This window comes from Otolemur garnettii, unplaced genomic scaffold (genome assembly GCF_000181295.1).
Source record: "Otolemur garnettii isolate 467f Iridium unplaced genomic scaffold, OtoGar3 scaffold00050, whole genome shotgun sequence".
NCBI lineage: Eukaryota > Metazoa > Chordata > Mammalia > Primates > Galagidae > Otolemur > Otolemur garnettii.
In genome coordinates this window covers 770,005-786,879 of record NW_003852445.1, presented here as the reverse complement: position 1 = coordinate 786,879, position 16,875 = coordinate 770,005, and the positions used below count along the sequence as shown (strand labels likewise).

The 16,875-nt window shown below is 45.7% G+C and overlaps 1 protein-coding gene across 1 annotated transcript in view; it reads left to right on the top strand.

Annotated features, from left to right (window-relative positions):
- The window catches only part of RYR3 (ryanodine receptor 3), a 362,708-nt gene that overhangs the window by 162,099 nt on the left and 183,734 nt on the right, over window positions 1–16,875 (top strand). Inside the window, exons 28-32 of the mRNA XM_012806300.1 lie at window positions 4,164–4,372; window positions 6,248–6,423; window positions 7,287–7,323; window positions 8,874–9,037; window positions 12,181–12,346. Coding sequence (XP_012661754.1) covers window positions 4,164–4,372; window positions 6,248–6,423; window positions 7,287–7,323; window positions 8,874–9,037; window positions 12,181–12,346 — 752 coding nt within the window. The remainder of the gene's footprint in view (window positions 1–4,163; window positions 4,373–6,247; window positions 6,424–7,286; window positions 7,324–8,873; window positions 9,038–12,180; window positions 12,347–16,875) is intronic.

Here is a 16,875-nt window from a genome sequence, read left to right as displayed (position 1 = left end):
GTCTCCAGCTGCCTCATCTAGAGGCAAACTGGTCAACTACAGGACACTTTGGAAAATCACTTGAAAAGCAGAGAAAGAGTTTTTCTCAAAGAAGATTAGGTAAGAATTAGGAAACAGGCATCCTGGCCTCAGTCCCCTTTGCTTTCTCTGAACTCCTGCTCAGGCAGCTTTACTCACATGCTGGCTCTGAAGTTTACCAAATAACAGACATTGAGCAAGTTATTAAACTTTCTAAGCCCTGGTTTCCTCATCTGTAAAATGAGCATAAGAATGAGATAAATCTGTAGAGCACTGTGCCTGACAGTTAAAGTATTTCATAAATACCAGCTGCTGTAGTTTCTCATCCCTGTTCCCCCTTATCTGTCTCTGATGCAGAGTTATAAACTCTCAAGATGACTTAAGTAAAAAAAGTTTTGGAAATGGAGAGATCATTAGCTAGAGCCTCCTTGTCGGGTGAAAGAAGCTAGGTAAATGTATTTGGTTATCAAGTCTTTTTCCCTCAGGAGAAAATTCTGGTACCATATGAGAAATCATCTTTCCTCTCTGTCCATTTGGCTTTTCTCTTTTCTGACTGAAGCCTTGGATTTAGCTATTCTTCCATGCTTTCCAGAGCTGCCCCGGCTCTGCCCACTTGGCCCCCAGAAGGTCCTCAGTGCTCTTTGTCTCCTATTGTGCCTATGACTTTTGTTTCCCTGCCTATTGTCTTGGATTGAGGACTTCTGTCCCACTGGGACAACATTTTACCCTGTAAAGAATGCAGCCCTCTGCTCTGGGACACAGCTGCTGTTTAAAACTAGGGCATTTGTCTCCTGTGATTCCTCTGTTATACGTTGACTGACAGCTGGCCTATGTGTGACTCAGGGTGCAGGATCTCATCCCATTTGCCTTTGTTGTGACCTTGGTCAAGTCTACTGGCTCCTCAAGGCTTCAGTTTTACCTCAGGAAAGTGCTGGTCCCTCTGCTGATGCTTAGAGAGGACGAGGAGCCCAGGTGCCTTAGGGAAAAAAGCTTCATGCAAATATTACCTTTTCCCCTTACATTGTCAGTGATTCTGTACATAGGACATTATTTCTATGTGTCAAGCCTAACTCCTTCTTGTCCCTAACTCTCACTCAGCTTTTTACACCTGCTCACTTATTCTACTATTCAGGTTCATGGGGGAGAGAGATTTTCTTTAGACATCCTAATCTCTGCTCATCCCAAGGTTACAATGCTTCATGATCTTCATAATCTTAGTTCCAAAATAAAACTATTAGACTTGCAGTTTTCTGGGTTGAGATACCCTTTTATCAGAGTAACAGAAATACTGTGCTGGGGGTAGGGATAGGTACAGTGAAAGCATTCATGCTTTCATATTCCGTTCCTTATCCCCATTTCTGTAAGCTCCTTGGGAGTGGGATATTTTCTCCTCTGTCTTTCATATCTTGTTGCATCACATAGCAAAGCTCTCTGTCCCTATTGGGAATCCAAGAAATTTTGCTGACAAGCAATTCTTATTCTACACTGTGGTCAGATTTCCAGCCCTTCCTTAAAAAACATCTCTGTTGACAAAAGGAAGAAGATTCCATCTATCACAGTCCCAAGCACAAAAATGCCAGAAGCATAGCAGTACTCAGGATGTCACATGAATGGATGCTTCTCTGATTAGTCAGTCCATCTATAGTTCTAAGGGAAAGGGTTGCTGCTCCATTCTCAGTCCTTGATGGCCCTGAGAGGAGGCTCTTTGTAGACACTCACCAGCATTCTTCTATTATTGGGTTAAAGTTCTCTCTTACTTAGAACACATATCTATGTCCAGGATGAGTTCAGAATTTCTGAAGCAAACCAATTTTTGAGAGATTTGCTTTTCACTTATGTGACTTATTATTTATGTGGAAACACCATAGTTTAGATAACAACATATAAGCACTCTAGAAATAGTACATTTTGAAGTTCATTGAGCTTCTTCAGGACAGCTATTTTGAATTCTTTGTCTGAAAGATTATATATGTCCATTACTCCAGGATTGGTCACTGGGACCTCATTTAGTTTGTTTGGCGAGGTCATGTTTTCCTGAATGTTTTTGATACTTGTGAATGTTCATCTGTGTCTGGGCATTGAAGATTAGGTATTTATTTTAATCTTTACAGTCTGGGTTTGTGCAAACCTGTCCCTGAGAAGGCTTTCCAGGTATGCAAAGGGAATTGAGTATGATGTCATCTTTGTTTATGCAGCCGTATCATCCCTGGGAGTGCCCCAAGTCTGGGAATGCTGTGACTCTGGCAGATTCCTAGTGGCACCAAGTTGATGGACTTGGATAAGATATGAGAGAATTCCCTTGATTACCAAAATCTTTCACTCTCTACCCTCAGTCCTTGTACTGGGCTACCAAAGTTGGAGGAGGAGTGATATGGGACTTCCTCGTGGCCAGCAGGAGAGGTCATACCTAAAGGCATCCCAGTGTCACCCAAAGCCTATGGTGACTTCGCCTGGGTGCCTCTGATATTTATTCAAATCCCAAAGGCTATTCAGTGGGCAGGTAGTGAATCCTGCCAGGACTGGGTCTTCCCTTCAGAGCAGCATGCTTCTTTCTGGTGGACCGGGGGGGTCCAGAAATGCCTTCCAACTAAGGGGCTTCGTGAGTCTGCTTGGTGCTTTATTTTACTGTGAGTGAGCTGCCACCCAAGTGGCTCTCCAACACAGCACTGCCAAGGGGCTGGAAGAGGCATGGCGTAGGCAGTACAAGACTCTTTTCTCCCTCTTAAGTGGCCTCTTTCCTTGATATAATGTTAAAACCAGGTGCTGTGAGGACTCACCTGGGTTTTGGTTCTTCTGAAGGTACTTGTTTATGTGAATAGTTGTTGAATTTGGTGTTCCTGGTGAGGGGCAATCTCTGGAGATTCCCATAACATGAGGCCATTTTGCTCCATCCCCTCTAAAGAGTGCATTTTGGCCTTTGTGTCTATGAAGGAAAGTTCTTCCTGTTAAACATAAATGTTCCCCAAATTAGCCTTTAAATTTCCCTTCAAATGAACACTTCTGTCCCAGATTTTTTTTGAGGAAATTCTAACCCCTGCTTTATCCAGCACCCTCAGAGGTATCCCTTCCCTTCCAAGCACTCTCTGCAGCCTCAGCTGTCTCCAGCTGCCTGCCTCTCACATCCTCCCAAATCCAAGATAATTAGCGCTTTCCCTGCTTTGCTGATTTGTTGGTCCACAATTATGATTTATAAATAGCCCACAAAACAAGAACATCAAACAATTTGAACTTCTGTTTTGGTCTACCCTGCATGGTAATTTTTTAAATGATCAGGATACAGACACAGGCTTGGAGAGATGGTATCTGTAGAGAGGAAGAGAGGAGTTTTCTTTGATTCCTGTTTGAAACTCTCACTTTCCCACTTAGGTGGGGAGGAAGACAGTGGCCTGGGTGGATGAGAGTTTGTGAATTGTGTTTTGTAAGCAGGTAGAATCATAATGCTAGCATTTAAAACTTCTTAAAGCTAGTGCTAGAACGATACTCTCAAAACATGAATGGCCTCTCATTTCACTGGGGAAGATAGTGAGGCCCAGAAAAGTTAGGCGTTCTTTGGCCCCTGTCATTCCTTTCTATTTTAAATAAATTTTATTGTGTATATTTAAGGTATACAACATGGTACTTTGGGATACATATGGAGAGTAAGAAGGTTGCTATGGTGAGCCAAATTAACATACTCATCATCTCGCATCAGTATCCATTCATTTGCTTTTTTAACAAAATCTGCTCACCAAGTTGTTCTTTGGGTTTGCTGTGCTGTTTTTGTTTTTGGTAGTATTTAAAATTTCACAGAGCTTAAGATCAATTTTAATTAAGGCAGAGATAAAGCATCTCACTTTTTCTCTTATTGGTTAACTTTTCTACTTGGTATTTACTTTCATCTTAAGAATACCCTAAGCCTAATGATTATTTTTCCCAAATCATTTTGAGCCAAGCTTACTTGTCTTTGCCATTACCAAGGCCGGCGGTAGTCTCCATGTGGCCTCCTGTTGTTGGTTTTATGTGCCAGGAAGAAAGGCAAAGGGTTATGGCCCATGTTTCCTATTAGGGACTCAAAGCCTATAGGGAGGCAAGGACTGTGCTTCCTCACAGCTTCCTGGGAATGGTACCTGTGGGCTGAAGCAGGGTGCTCTTGAACTCTTCTGCAGGCTTTGTGCCCATCTGCTCTCTGGGGCTGTCTCAGATCGGTCGCATGAACCTCGGGACAGATGCCAGTACCTTCAAGTTTTATACCATGTGCGGCCTCCAAGAGGGCTTTGAGCCCTTTGCTGTTAACATGAACCGAGATGTTGCAATGTGGTTCAGCAAGCGTCTCCCGACGTTTGTCAACGTGCCAAAGGATCACCCACACATCGAGGTAAGGTTACACATCGTGGGTGGCCGGGCAGGCAAGCCAAGGTACTAAGCTCCCACTAAGGCTCCTGTCACCAGACTTCTGCTTACCTCAGTCCCTACCTGGATGCTTCCCCGCCACCTCCCCATCCACCCTCAGTTAGGAGCAGGCACCTTACTCAGAGCAGCTCACTGGCCTCTTGGGAGAGACAGTCACCCTTGCAGGTTGATCCCCAGCCTTTGGGCCACCGCATTTTCTCCAGATGTGCCTACACTGGTAATGTCATAGGGAGGCAGAAGGCAGAGACCTTGCCCTGTGCTTTAAAAAATAAAAAATGTAATGCCTATGCTCACAATTTCAATACCTGTGTTTATCTGCTTATAACTCAATATCTTTTAGTCCCTGCTTAATTTCTTTGGTGCAGTCTCCAAGATGTTAAGTAGAGGTGTGGTAGTTGATTATAACACCTCTAGGGCAGCAAAGAAGAGACCGAGATTGTAAGGGGCCCAATCCAGGTCCTGGTTCTGAGTCTGCCTGCCTCTTCCCGGCGAGCTGACCATGGTTTTCTGTAATGGGCGAAGGCAAAACAGTGGATGGAAAGCCACACAGAGCAGCCCCACTGCAGTGTCAGTCAGGGAAGTTTTAGCGGCTTGCTTCAGCCTCACCATAAGTTCCTTCACGGACCCTCCAGTCTGAATTCAACAAGCATCAACTCCTAAACCCCCATGTCTCCCTCAGTCTTAAATAGGAGGGACTATTATGCCTCTGATTCCCCCCTGACTGTCACTTTAGAGAAGTAGATCTTCCATTTTTTGGAGGCCATGAGCCCCTTTGACAAAGTGACAGACTCTGGAGGCCCTCCACTTAGAAAAAGACAGAAACCACATGCAAATATTTAATCACTCTCATAGACCCCAGGACAAGGACTGTTCTCTATAGGGCAAACTGAAGCTTAGGTTATAAGAACATTTTTTTTTTTTTTTTGAGAGAAAGTCTCACTTTGTCACCCTTGGCAGAGTCCCATGGCGGCATAGCTCACAGCAACCTCAAACTCTTGGGTTCAAGCAATTCTCTTGCCTCAGCCTCCCATGAGGCTGGGACTATAGGTGCCTGCCACAATGTCCAGCTATTTTTAGAGACAAAGTCTCACTCTGATTCAGGCTGGGTCTCAAACCTGTGCGCTCAGGCAATCCACTTGCCTCAGCCTCCCCAGTGCTGGGATTACAGGCATGAGCCACCGTGCCTGGCAAGAATGTTATTATAAGTCTCAGTTTACTGTGTCTTCGGCAGCACTCCGTCTCACCCACATTTCAAAACTCCAGTTTTGATCTTTCCCCCCTCTTCAATGCTTATGCCCAGGAACTGCAAATTTCCCTAGTATTAGAGGAGGCTTCGGGAAGAACCTCAGCCCCCAGGCTATGACCATGGCCCAGAAAAGAACAAGGCTGGGTAGTGGAAAGTGCGCCTTCTCAGGAGCAGGACGTCCTTCCTGAGCTTTGGACTTTCTGGTGCTTTTTCCCTCTGATATTCCCCTAACCCAGTGACAGGCAAAATCTTGGGAAACATTCTCCACTTTAGCTACTTGCCCTGACCTAAAAGGTCAGCCTCTGCAGATAGGACCCTGTACCTCTCCAGCGTTTATTCTCTACCCCTGCCTTGGGGAGAACCCAGTGGTCATGTTTTTAAATCTCTGATTTCCCTAGGCGGGAGCAGGTCTTTGTTTTCTATAGGACAGGACCCAGGTGATGATGAGACTCACAGCATGGCTATCACTGGTGAAGCTCACTCTCCCAGTCCACAGAATCACGCCTTTGTGATGTGTGTCAAAAAAGGAATAAGGGCTGGGGTCGCAGTCAGGCCCTCCGGTGTGCCTGGGGTAAAGACTTGTCGTGTTTCCAGGTCATAAGGATTGATGGCACTATGGACAGCCCACCTTGCCTCAAGGTGACCCACAGGACATTCGGCACACAGAACAGCAATGCCGACATGATCTACTGCCGTCTCAGCATGCCTGTCGAGTGCCACTCTTCCTTCAGCCACAGCCCCTGCCTGGACAGTGAAGCTTTCCAGAAGAGGTGAGGGCGAGGCTTCCAGCTCCCAGAGGTGCTCACCCTGTCTGCTGGGAAGTTGGCTTTCTGCTTGTTTTTTATGCTACTTCAGCAGAAGAACTCAGGGCTAGAGTTGTCTCTGCTTTCAGTTAGGTAAAGAAATGAGGGTGTGTGTGCACGCATGGGCATACAGGTGCACCTGTGTATTTGTGCAGTGCAGAAAACCAGTCGTGCTAAACACTCCCACGTGGTGGAAAAGGTTCTGCTGTGTTTATGCTGAGGCCATAGCCTCCTTGCTGCCCATGGCTCCTGTGTTTTGGTAATAAAAGGAATGTGAGTGAGTGCATGCGAGGGTGTGATTGTCATTGGTTTGGGTGTAATTAAAAGTTTCCGGACGCAGATGCTGCATTCTTTGCATGGCAGGGCATTGTCCGACCTCGCAGCTGTGTAACTCATGAGCAATGAGACTTCTTTCTTCAATAAGGGACATATCTGTGCCTTGCTATCTTTCTCTCCTTTGGTGTCTCTTTTCAATCATTGGAGTCTGCCATCTGGAGCCATCTTGTTCAGGTTTCCTAGGGTTTCACTATCTACCAAGCTTTTAAATAAGCACAGCTGCTTGAGAGACGAGCCTAACCTATTCAGAGGTTTTCCTATCCCTGCTCTCAGCTCAGACTGGGCTGAGGAACAAGTGTGGGAAGTCACAGCCCTGCCTGATGGTAGCAGCTTACAAATGAACAGGTCCCAAGACTGGTTACAGTCACTGGTGTTTAGGCAATAGCCAGTTTCCTGAACTTGCCTTGATGGTTAAAGGTAGATAGACTGCCTGTCAGAACTGTGGGATTCTCGCTACAGCTGAGTAACTAAAACATGGATTATCTTCCCCTCAGGAAACAGATGCAAGAAATACTCTCTCATACAACAACAGTAAGTAAATGTGCTCAATTACAGTTTTAATTATTTGATTCTTTGTTGTGCCTGAGAATATGCCCCTTACAGCAAAGATCTGTCTAGAGATCCCCTTTAATTGCCAATTACTCTGTCTTTTAATATCCGTCTTGAAGCTACCAGAACACGTCTGTGGCATTTCTCTAATGGGAGGAAGACAAATAGTTACTCAGAGCAGAGCAGAAGCTCTACCTGGAGCTCCTAATTGGGCATCATTGTATACTTGTTGCCCATTTGCCATTGGGGACCCAGCGCTGCCTTTCTGATTGAAATGAGCACCAGTCGGAGGGCTCTCAATTAGATCCTTTTGTTTGCTCTTTTGTGCAAACTTCCCTGAGCCAGCTTCCCCCGCGTCTCTGTGTACAGCTGTGAGTGATGTTGACAGCAGTCAAATGAAGAGCTGGAGCAGGAAACTAGTCCAGAAGACAGAAGCCACTTTTGGTCCCCTTTCCATAGCTTGAAGCAGTCAGAAGGCACTGCTAACTTCTGGTTAGCAGCACTTCCTAACTTCTTTCTTTCTCTTGTTCTTCTTTAGCACCTGACCCCCCCCCCAAAAAAAGTCTATGGACAAAACGTATATCAACCCTTCTCTAAATCTACCCTACAACCCTGAGCTCATGGGGTAACCAGCTCAGGAGTAAGCTCCCTACTGCAGCCAGGCCCACATTTAGGATGTGTAGGACACTGTGCTTGGCACATTGTGTCACCTGCCTATTCAGTCTCCATTTAATTCATTTAAAAGTGATTTAATCAGCAGCCCCTGTGAGGCCAGTGTAATGCACGGAGAGGGCAGAAGCCCTGTCTGAGCCCACATGATGAATACCTCGCCGTGCCAAGTTTCAACACAGGTTTGTCCGGCTGACCCTTTTTTCTTCCATTCCAGTAAATTTGACAGACTACAAATAAGAGCTACTTCATTAAGAATAAACCTGCTCAGTTTCAGAAAGGACATGATGAGGCCGTCACCTTCCTTCATGCTGTAGCTATTATGGTAACATGGTGACAACCTCAAGGATTGTGTGGCCCCTGCGAGAAACCCCTGCACTTGTCAGGCCGGCCTGGGGTTGGGCGTGACGGCCACACAAAGCACATTTAGCCACAACTGGGCTTTCTCTTTTGCAGCTTCTTTCAACTCTTTCCAAAAATAAAAACCTTAGACCTCCCTGTAGATCTAGAAAATAACAGGAGTTCTCTGACCCTTGACTGTCTCTGTCAGAGGGCGAGGACTGTGTCCCGCTCTGCAGCCTGGTGCTAAGCACCCTGACCACCCACAGCAGCTCCTGATTCCACTGTCAGCATCTTCTGGGTAAAGGGTGATCAATTAAGCTCTTGCCTCTCCAGGTGCTAAAACAAAACAGCAAGGGAAAATTTAGGGAGCCCGAGTTCTCTAGTCAGCCTTCCTTCCCGGTCCAGAGTGGGGTCTGCCTCTACAGCAGTGTGCGCTTTCTCAGAAAAAGAGGCCAGGTGGACCCTTGTGTTATCTCTGCCTCTCCAGCCCCGCCACTGACCCCTCTGCGGTCTCTCCACAGCAGTGCTACTACGCAGTCCGCGTCTTTGCTGGCCAGGACCCCTCCTGCGTCTGGGTCGGATGGGTAACTCCGGACTATCACTTGTACAGCGAAAAGTTTGACCTGAATAAAAACTGCACGGTGACTGTCACCCTAGGGGATGAAAGAGGCCGGGTCCACGAAAGGTAAGGGGGCTCCCTCGAGGCGAGGCTGGTCTCACTCCCTCCCCTACCTGATCCCCAGCCTCTCTTAAAAGGAGAAAGTAAAGGACAGCTTTGAAACCCTTAAGTAAAAGGGGCCTGGGGGGTCACCATGACAGTGAGAAAGAGTGCTAGTAGAAATAGAAGTGATTTCATTACATGTATAAATCATGACCCAGGGATGGGAAAGTTAGACACCAGAAGTCTGTGGTTTTTCTATGATATCTGAATTTCTACAACAACAGAACAAGACAAGAGAAAATCCCTGGGTGCATGAGAGAAGTTGGTTCAGAAGAAATAAAAAGATGGACCGCATCATACATCAGGTTAAACTCAGAACCCTAAAGACTGTAAGAGACGTGCAGAAATCACTAATAATGGCCTCTAAATGGAATGGGGGCTTCCATGTTTTCTTTGGGGAAAACATGTTTTAGGCACACCCACAGCCTCACACTGGCCTGCTGGTACTGTGAGGAGGAGTCCTTGGCCACATAGGCCCCCCAGGTGACTCAGGAGACCGGGTCTGGTTCCATTTATGTTTCTACACAGCCATGCATAGAGATATAAGTTGTTTCTCAAGCTGGCCTTTACTCTCCACAAAGACAAGACCATCTTGCAATAGTCAGTGCTCCTCAGAAAACACTGTCACCACGGGCTCAGAGCCAGAGGTGAGTCACCATCACTGTGCCACGAGGGACCGTGTAGGCAGTGGTGGAGACCACCAGCTCTGCAAACAAGCTGCCTGGGTTTCCAGGATTTACTGTGAACATTACACTACCTTGCACCCATCACATAACCTCACTGGGCCTTGATCTCCTCATCTATGACATGAGAATAATAGTTCTGATCTCATAGAGTAATGGTTCTCAACCATCCTAATGCCACAAACCTTTAATACAGTTCCTGTGGGTCACGAGCCACAGGTTGAGAACCACTGTCATAGAGTATTGTAAGGATTAAATGAGTTGATTGATGGAAAAATGCTTAGGACAGCACCTCAGCTTAAGCACTCAATAAATATTAACTATTATTGTTATTGCCATTATTGATTATCTATCATGTTCCGAGAGTCAGGACAGATGTTATAACCAACACTGGGTTTAGACTGGAAAGGAAAGCTTGTAAAAGCAATTGACCAATCCAGGCTTTGTTCTTCAGCCATCAAACAAAAAGGCAGAAATGTCTATGTCATTTAAATTGTTTTTTAAATTTTATTTTATTCTTAAGCCTCTTCCCAGAAGAGTCATTTGGGTTTATTGCTCCACTTTGCTGGTTCTGCCACACCAGGCAAATGACATGATTTATTTAAGCCTCAGTGACTACATTCATTGTGAAATGAACTGACATGTCAGCACTTAGGATAAGACCCAGTACAGGGTAGGCACTCAATAATTCTTAGTTCTTTGTCCCACATAATAAGAAAGAAATACAAAATCAATTTTCAGATGTTTGGGGGCATTTTGAATTTGTGCCCTTTAAAATACGACCAGAGCTGGCCACTTCAGATTCCCATGGCTTTAATACATTACTAATTGAATTCTTCATGAGTCATTCATGTAGTTAGTACTTTAATCGCTGAAAAGCAGTGCCAACAGGCTGCAGTTAAGCCTTTATGGTAATCTAACAATGCTATAACTCTTAGGAAGAGGCAGTTTGCACTGGCCCCTGCCTGAGGGCTCTCCTACTGAGTAAACAGCCCCATGGTTGCCCCAGAGGAGAGAGGAGGAGATAAAAGAGTGCTTACAGAGGGGATTTCTGCTCTCCAGGGAAAGTGATAGATTTCTAGAGCCTGAGGGAACCTTGGACAATCCTAATGGAACCCTTGGCTTTCCAAATCAGAACATAGTCCAGAGAAGTACAGCAACTCTGAGAGGCTGTAGCAGTGGTTTTCAAACTTTTCTTTCTCACAGCACACTTAAATTATGTTGATCAAAAGAAAAGAGTAAAAAAATATATACTGACTATGCTTTGAACTTCTTTCAATAATAATTTAATGATCTTAAAAATTTTCACGGCACACCAGTTACAAATCACTGGTCTGCAGAGTCTGTAGATTCTGGATTCCTCCACCCTAAGGAGCTGTACACACTCTTCCGGCCCCTGGAATGGCCTTGTCTCCACACAGCTGAGACTCCAACAGGAAGCCAAGCTGAGTCACATCAGATTGACCTTGAGATGTTTAAAGGGGCTGCTCTTACATGAGGTGTAGAGTCACACTCTAACTAGAGCACAGTCATGCCATGTCACTTGAAGGGACCAGGCCCCTCCAATGATATGAACCAGGATGAGCTTGACAGGAGACAGAATCAGCTACCTCTTGTCATGGTCCATTGTGAAGGGCTCTGCAAATCACTTCTGCCACAGTGTGGCCTCTCCTCAGCCCACCCAGGGTGTGAAACCCTACCCTTAGGGAATTAGGCTTTGGAGCCCCAAAGGCTTTGAGGTTATTGTAGCTTGCTTTTAAGTATAAATGCTCATAATTGAGTTCTACATTCTTGGTTTGGTTAACAGACAGCTGAGAAAGATACCTAGGTTGACAATTAGTCAGTAGTGCAGGAGCCAGAGCCCCAGGGTGCTGGGCAGGGTGGGGTGGCAGGGAGGTGGCAGGGCACCAGAGACAGATGCTCCCTACTTTTAAGTCTTCCCAAGCCAGCCATCCGAAGGAATATGGGCCTGAGTTTAAGGGTTTTACCACCTTTTGCCATGGATAGCGGACTAGAACCCTGAACCCAGGTTTTTATTTCTGCCTTTTATTCCAAATCCCTGTATAAGTTTACCTAATGTAATCACCCTCAGTCTGTGTCTATTTCCCATCTGTAAGGTGGGAGTATTACTGTCTCCGTTATCTGTTTTGCCAGGGTGAATTGACCTGGAGTCAGGAAACAGTTATAGAACATTGTGCCCTTTGGAAGGAGGTAGCCTCAAAAATTGTCATATCCCTACACCGAGTAGCTCACACTTGAACAAATTGGGCCAAAGATGAATGAATTCATATAAGAAAAAAATTATTTGAGGCTGATGAGAAAGCTTCATTAGAAAGTTTCTGGGGCATTTTTATTCCTGAGTCTTGATCACAAGCTGTCCCAGTCCAGATTCTGAGCCTTTTCCTCTCTGTCTGTGACTCCTAGTGTGAAACGCAGCAACTGCTACATGGTCTGGGGTGGGGACATTGTGGCCAGTTCCCAAAGATCCAGTCGGAGCAACGTGGACCTGGAGATCGGTTGTCTTGTGGATCTGGCGATGGGCATGTTGTCCTTCTCAGCCAATGGGAAAGAACTCGGCACCTGCTACCAGGTATGGGCGGCTTTGGGGCTGAGGCAGCCGCGTCCCAGGCTTTGTATTCAGGACTGTGTTCCCTGTTTTTCTCCACATTCAGCATCCCTGCCGTACTGGGTTGAGCTGATAAGCCCACGTGGTCCACACGTGGATTAGGACAATAAATACGTGAGAACAAAGTGACTTCATTTTGTACAGAAGGATAAAAGGGTGGAATCATATTTTTTGTTTGTTCAGATGCACTAGTCACCTTTGCAGAGGAAGAAAAGGCTTTTCCTTGGCATTGAGCTGTAAAAGGTTATTTATTTCATAAATGTGGCTGTGCAGCCTTTATATTACCTATAGGACACAAGATGCAAGGTTTAAAAGGTGAACAAGAATACTCCTCACTTTAAGAAACTTCTATGCTGAAAATAAAAACCTATAAGAACAGATTGATTTGCCAGGGAGTAGTCTCTCTTTAGAAAAGATTATCTGCACTCCGTGTGACTAACGTACAGGATCCTTGAAGAATGCATGTATATAAATAATGTGTTTCCCTATGTCATGAGCTGTGAACTTGCACAGAGCTACTCGGGAAAGCCCTCGGGTGTATTACAAATGTAGGTTTACCTGTCATTGACCACAAGAAGCCTGATCACCTGTCCCGTCTTTCACCTAGATAGCCAGGTGACCTTGGCCATATTGCATCTTCCTCCTAAAGTTTGGCCTTGAATGTTAGCCCTGTAAAAAACTTTGAGACATATTTCACAAAGAAACCTGTCTACACCAAGCCTGTCTCAAATGGTTTAACAAAGAGAAGCATTTTTATAACTTGGATAATTAGTGATAGTCTGTGAACCTTGATTTCCTCAGAGAGTGCTCTGGCAAATGCTAAGTTGGGGGTTAATTTCCAAATATAAACCTTCTTGACACCACAAGGTAGAACAGAGAGTTGCATGTACGTACAGACAAGCGTTATGTGAGTTCAGAGAAGGAAGAGCCCACTCCCGTTGAGAGTGGTCAGGAAAATGTCCCTTAAGGGCAAATCTTGATGTTTAAAAAAATGAAAAGATTTTTGGGAGGAGAGAAAGAATATTCTAGGTTGAATAAATGGCATGTGGGCATTATGGAGCTAGGGAAGCATGCCGTATGTCTGAGGATCAGTGAGCAGCATAGCATGGGGCTCTTAGGCTTAGTGGTGAGAAATGTATCTGGAATGATAGAGGTATCGATGGAAAATGGGGAGACACTGAAGGTTCCTGAGTGGGGGAGGGGCAGTCAGTGTTTCAAACATCCAACAGTCTTCCAGGGTCGCCAACTTGGCTAATGACAGCAGATTAAAAATATCCTGCTACCATGTAGGTGAATTAAACCCCTGACTCTCCAGTCAGCCTCAGGTTACAGCATCCAGTTGTCTGAAGAGATGGGGGTCGGGGAGGGAGCAGACAAAATAGGTGCCTTGTGTCTGCAATGTTCATTGACCAAAAACAGTGGGACCAAACACTTCCTGGGGGCTGAGAACAGCCGACTGGCACAGACCTCTGCAGCCACCCCCACCCCCCCTCTGCTCTGCCTCCTTGTTCCTCTTGGGGACAGGGAAGCCATCAGCACCACTTGGCAAGCTGGGTACAGCAGCTGGGGCCCAACCAGTCATTTCCAGACAGTGGCGTTTGCAAAGCCAGGCTTTGAGACAGAAAGCAAAGTATTATTCTTCTAGTACTTTCTCATGATTCCACCTCTCCCACCCCCCAAGTCCCCTGAGAAGTGTTTTATATACATTCTGCCCTTCAGAATCCATTAGCTTTTTCCCATTAACTTTTAAAATGAATTTAACTGAAGGGTCCTCCCTGAGCTGCAGAGAACTCTAAAGCATCTAATAACTTTTAAGACTAGATGGTCTCTGGAAGTCTAAAAAAAAAAACTGATTAATTAAAAAAAATTGCATTTGTCACAGCGGTGAGTTGCCTGCCTCAGGGAAGAGCCCATGATGTTGAGGACATGTTATCAGCAAGAGAAGGACATTGTGGCGGTTTTGTCCCGTCTTTCACAGTCATTCCCAGGTGATGTTGAGCTAGTCACTTGTTTTCTTTGAGCTGGGTGTTGGCACGTACCTCCTGGAGTGCCTTCTCCACCCCATAGACCTTGATGACTCTGCTGGGCAGTGCCAGGCCTCACTCCTGCCCTGAGGCAGGTTGCTACAGATGGGAGAGGGTCAGGGCTCTGCCCAGGGGCCCCCAGGGGGCCCCAGGAGGCTCACAACAAGCCATTCCAGGCCAGGCAGTAACAGGTCCAGCCATGCACCGGGCCCCAGCAGTGGGATCATTGATATTCTGCAGCGGTAGCCATTTTCATTTTTTCAATTATCTCTAGAAGAACAGGCCAGCAATATTTATACACTTTCCATTCAGAAAGGACTAGTCACCAAAATAATGAGAGGATTCTCTCTAACAGTGTTGCTAGACCTCCCCGTGAAATACCGCTATGCAATTTATGAACACTTTTTTCTGTCCCACTTAATATAATTAGTGGAGAAATGAGAAATAAAATCTACATTTCAAGAGCTACTCCCCAGCAATTGCCACTCCAGCCAAACCACTCTGAGGACAGAGCTAGCTATAAGATTCGGATTTACGAGAGGGGTCAGCTTTCAATTCAGGCCAGTTCCTGTGCCCTGACCTTCACACATGATTAGAAATAGAACGTCTATTACTGCAAGAACAAAATAGATCAGCCAGTGGTCAAAGGTAGTTTAAATGCAAAACAGGAAAAGTCATTTGCCCATCACAACAGCCCCACATCCAGCATGAATGAGGTGCATTCTGTGAGACTGAGGGCCCAGGCTTCTCTCCTGTTCATGCTGCCCCCTGTGCAGAGCCATGCCTGCCACCTGGGGAGTGCTCATAAGTACATGCTGTCTGGCTTCCCTACCAATATAGTGTTCCCAAGGGTCAGGCGCTAAGTACCACAGACGTGAAGTCTGCTCACACAGAGGGACCTAAATTCCACCAACTGAGGCCGTTTGAAGCAAAGGCAGACATTAACAAATTCCTGCAACTCTCCCCCACCTACAAATGAGGAATGGTGGTTGGACATTCTCCTAAGGTGACCCCCGTGAATCATCCAACCGTATAATCTCCTCCCCTAGAACTTGTGTCTTGTTTTTAGCAAACAGAATATGGCAAAGGTGAAGGGTGTGTCATTGTCTTGATGAGGTTACATGATATAAAACTCCATCTCAGCAGACAGGAGAGAAGGATGCTTCAGGTGGTCTTGAAGAAGCAAAGCTGCTATGTTGTACGAGGACCCCGTGATGAGTGATGAGAGGGCTGGGGGCTAGAGCTGCCCCTGGCTGCAGCCAGCATGAAAACAGGGCATTTATTCTACAAATGGAAGCCACTGAATTCTGCCAACAAGCACAAGAGCGTGGAAGATGATCCTTAGCCCCAGAAAAGAATGCAGCCAGGCTGACACCATACCTGCAGGCCAGCCTTATGAGACCCTGCTAAACTGTGCCCAGACTCCTGACCCATAGAAACGGTCAGGCAATGAATGTATGTTATTTTAAGTCACTAAATTTCCAATCGTTTTTTCATGTGGCAATAGAAAATGAATATAGGCAGTTTTCCTTTTGCAAGAGTATGTTATAGGTGTCCCTTAAAAAACGAACCTCCTCTGCATTTAGATATAAGATTTATAAAAACACATTTTATGGCCATGACTTAGATTTCATGATTCAGTGCTGTCGTTTTCTTACTATAAAACAGGCCAGATTGGTTAAATCCCAGACTTTCTCCCAGTCCATGGTGATTCTAGTGCGTGAAAGCGGGCTCATATTTTAGGTAAAAACATTTGGTTTATACCAGATGTTTCAAGTGCTCATGGATGATATGAAGACAAAAATGCCAGTAAAACTAAAATGTGGGGGTCTCTGACTACTAGAACTGCCAGCTATTTCTGAAATAAGCTCTGTAAAGGATGTTCAGTGAAAAATTATTTAGTACATGTTATATATCTGCTTCAAACCAGACTCTGGGTTTACAGACGTTAGAGACACAAATAGGAAATTCTGATCTGATGTTGTTCTGACTTTGGCAGCAAGGCAGGAGCTGTCCCTGGGCTGGCCCCTAGATTACTCAAATCTAGAACAACTTGCAGCCCTCAAGTGATTGCAACCTTAAGGAAGTAGGGCTCTGGGCCAGCAAGAAACCCAGAAATCTGTGCTATTGGGAGAGCCCCCGATATCCTATGTCAGTAAATCCATGCATCTCATCTAAGCACTGGCTGGATTGGTGAATCTTCAGCTCTTTAACTTAAAAACCGACATCATAAAGTATGAGAAGGAAAGATAAGAGCTCCAGAGGAACCCAGGGAGAAGGAGGGGTTGGAGGGGGAGACAGGCTCTGGAGACAGCCTCCTTATGCTATTGCAGGGAAGTCCCTTTGCCTGGAGAGCAGGAGCTCTCAACCAGGGCTTTTGCCCTCCATGGGACATTTGGCCATGTCAGGAAGCTTGTTGGTTGTGGTGACTGAGGTGGGGCTGGAGACTGCTGCTGCTGTGTGGTAGGC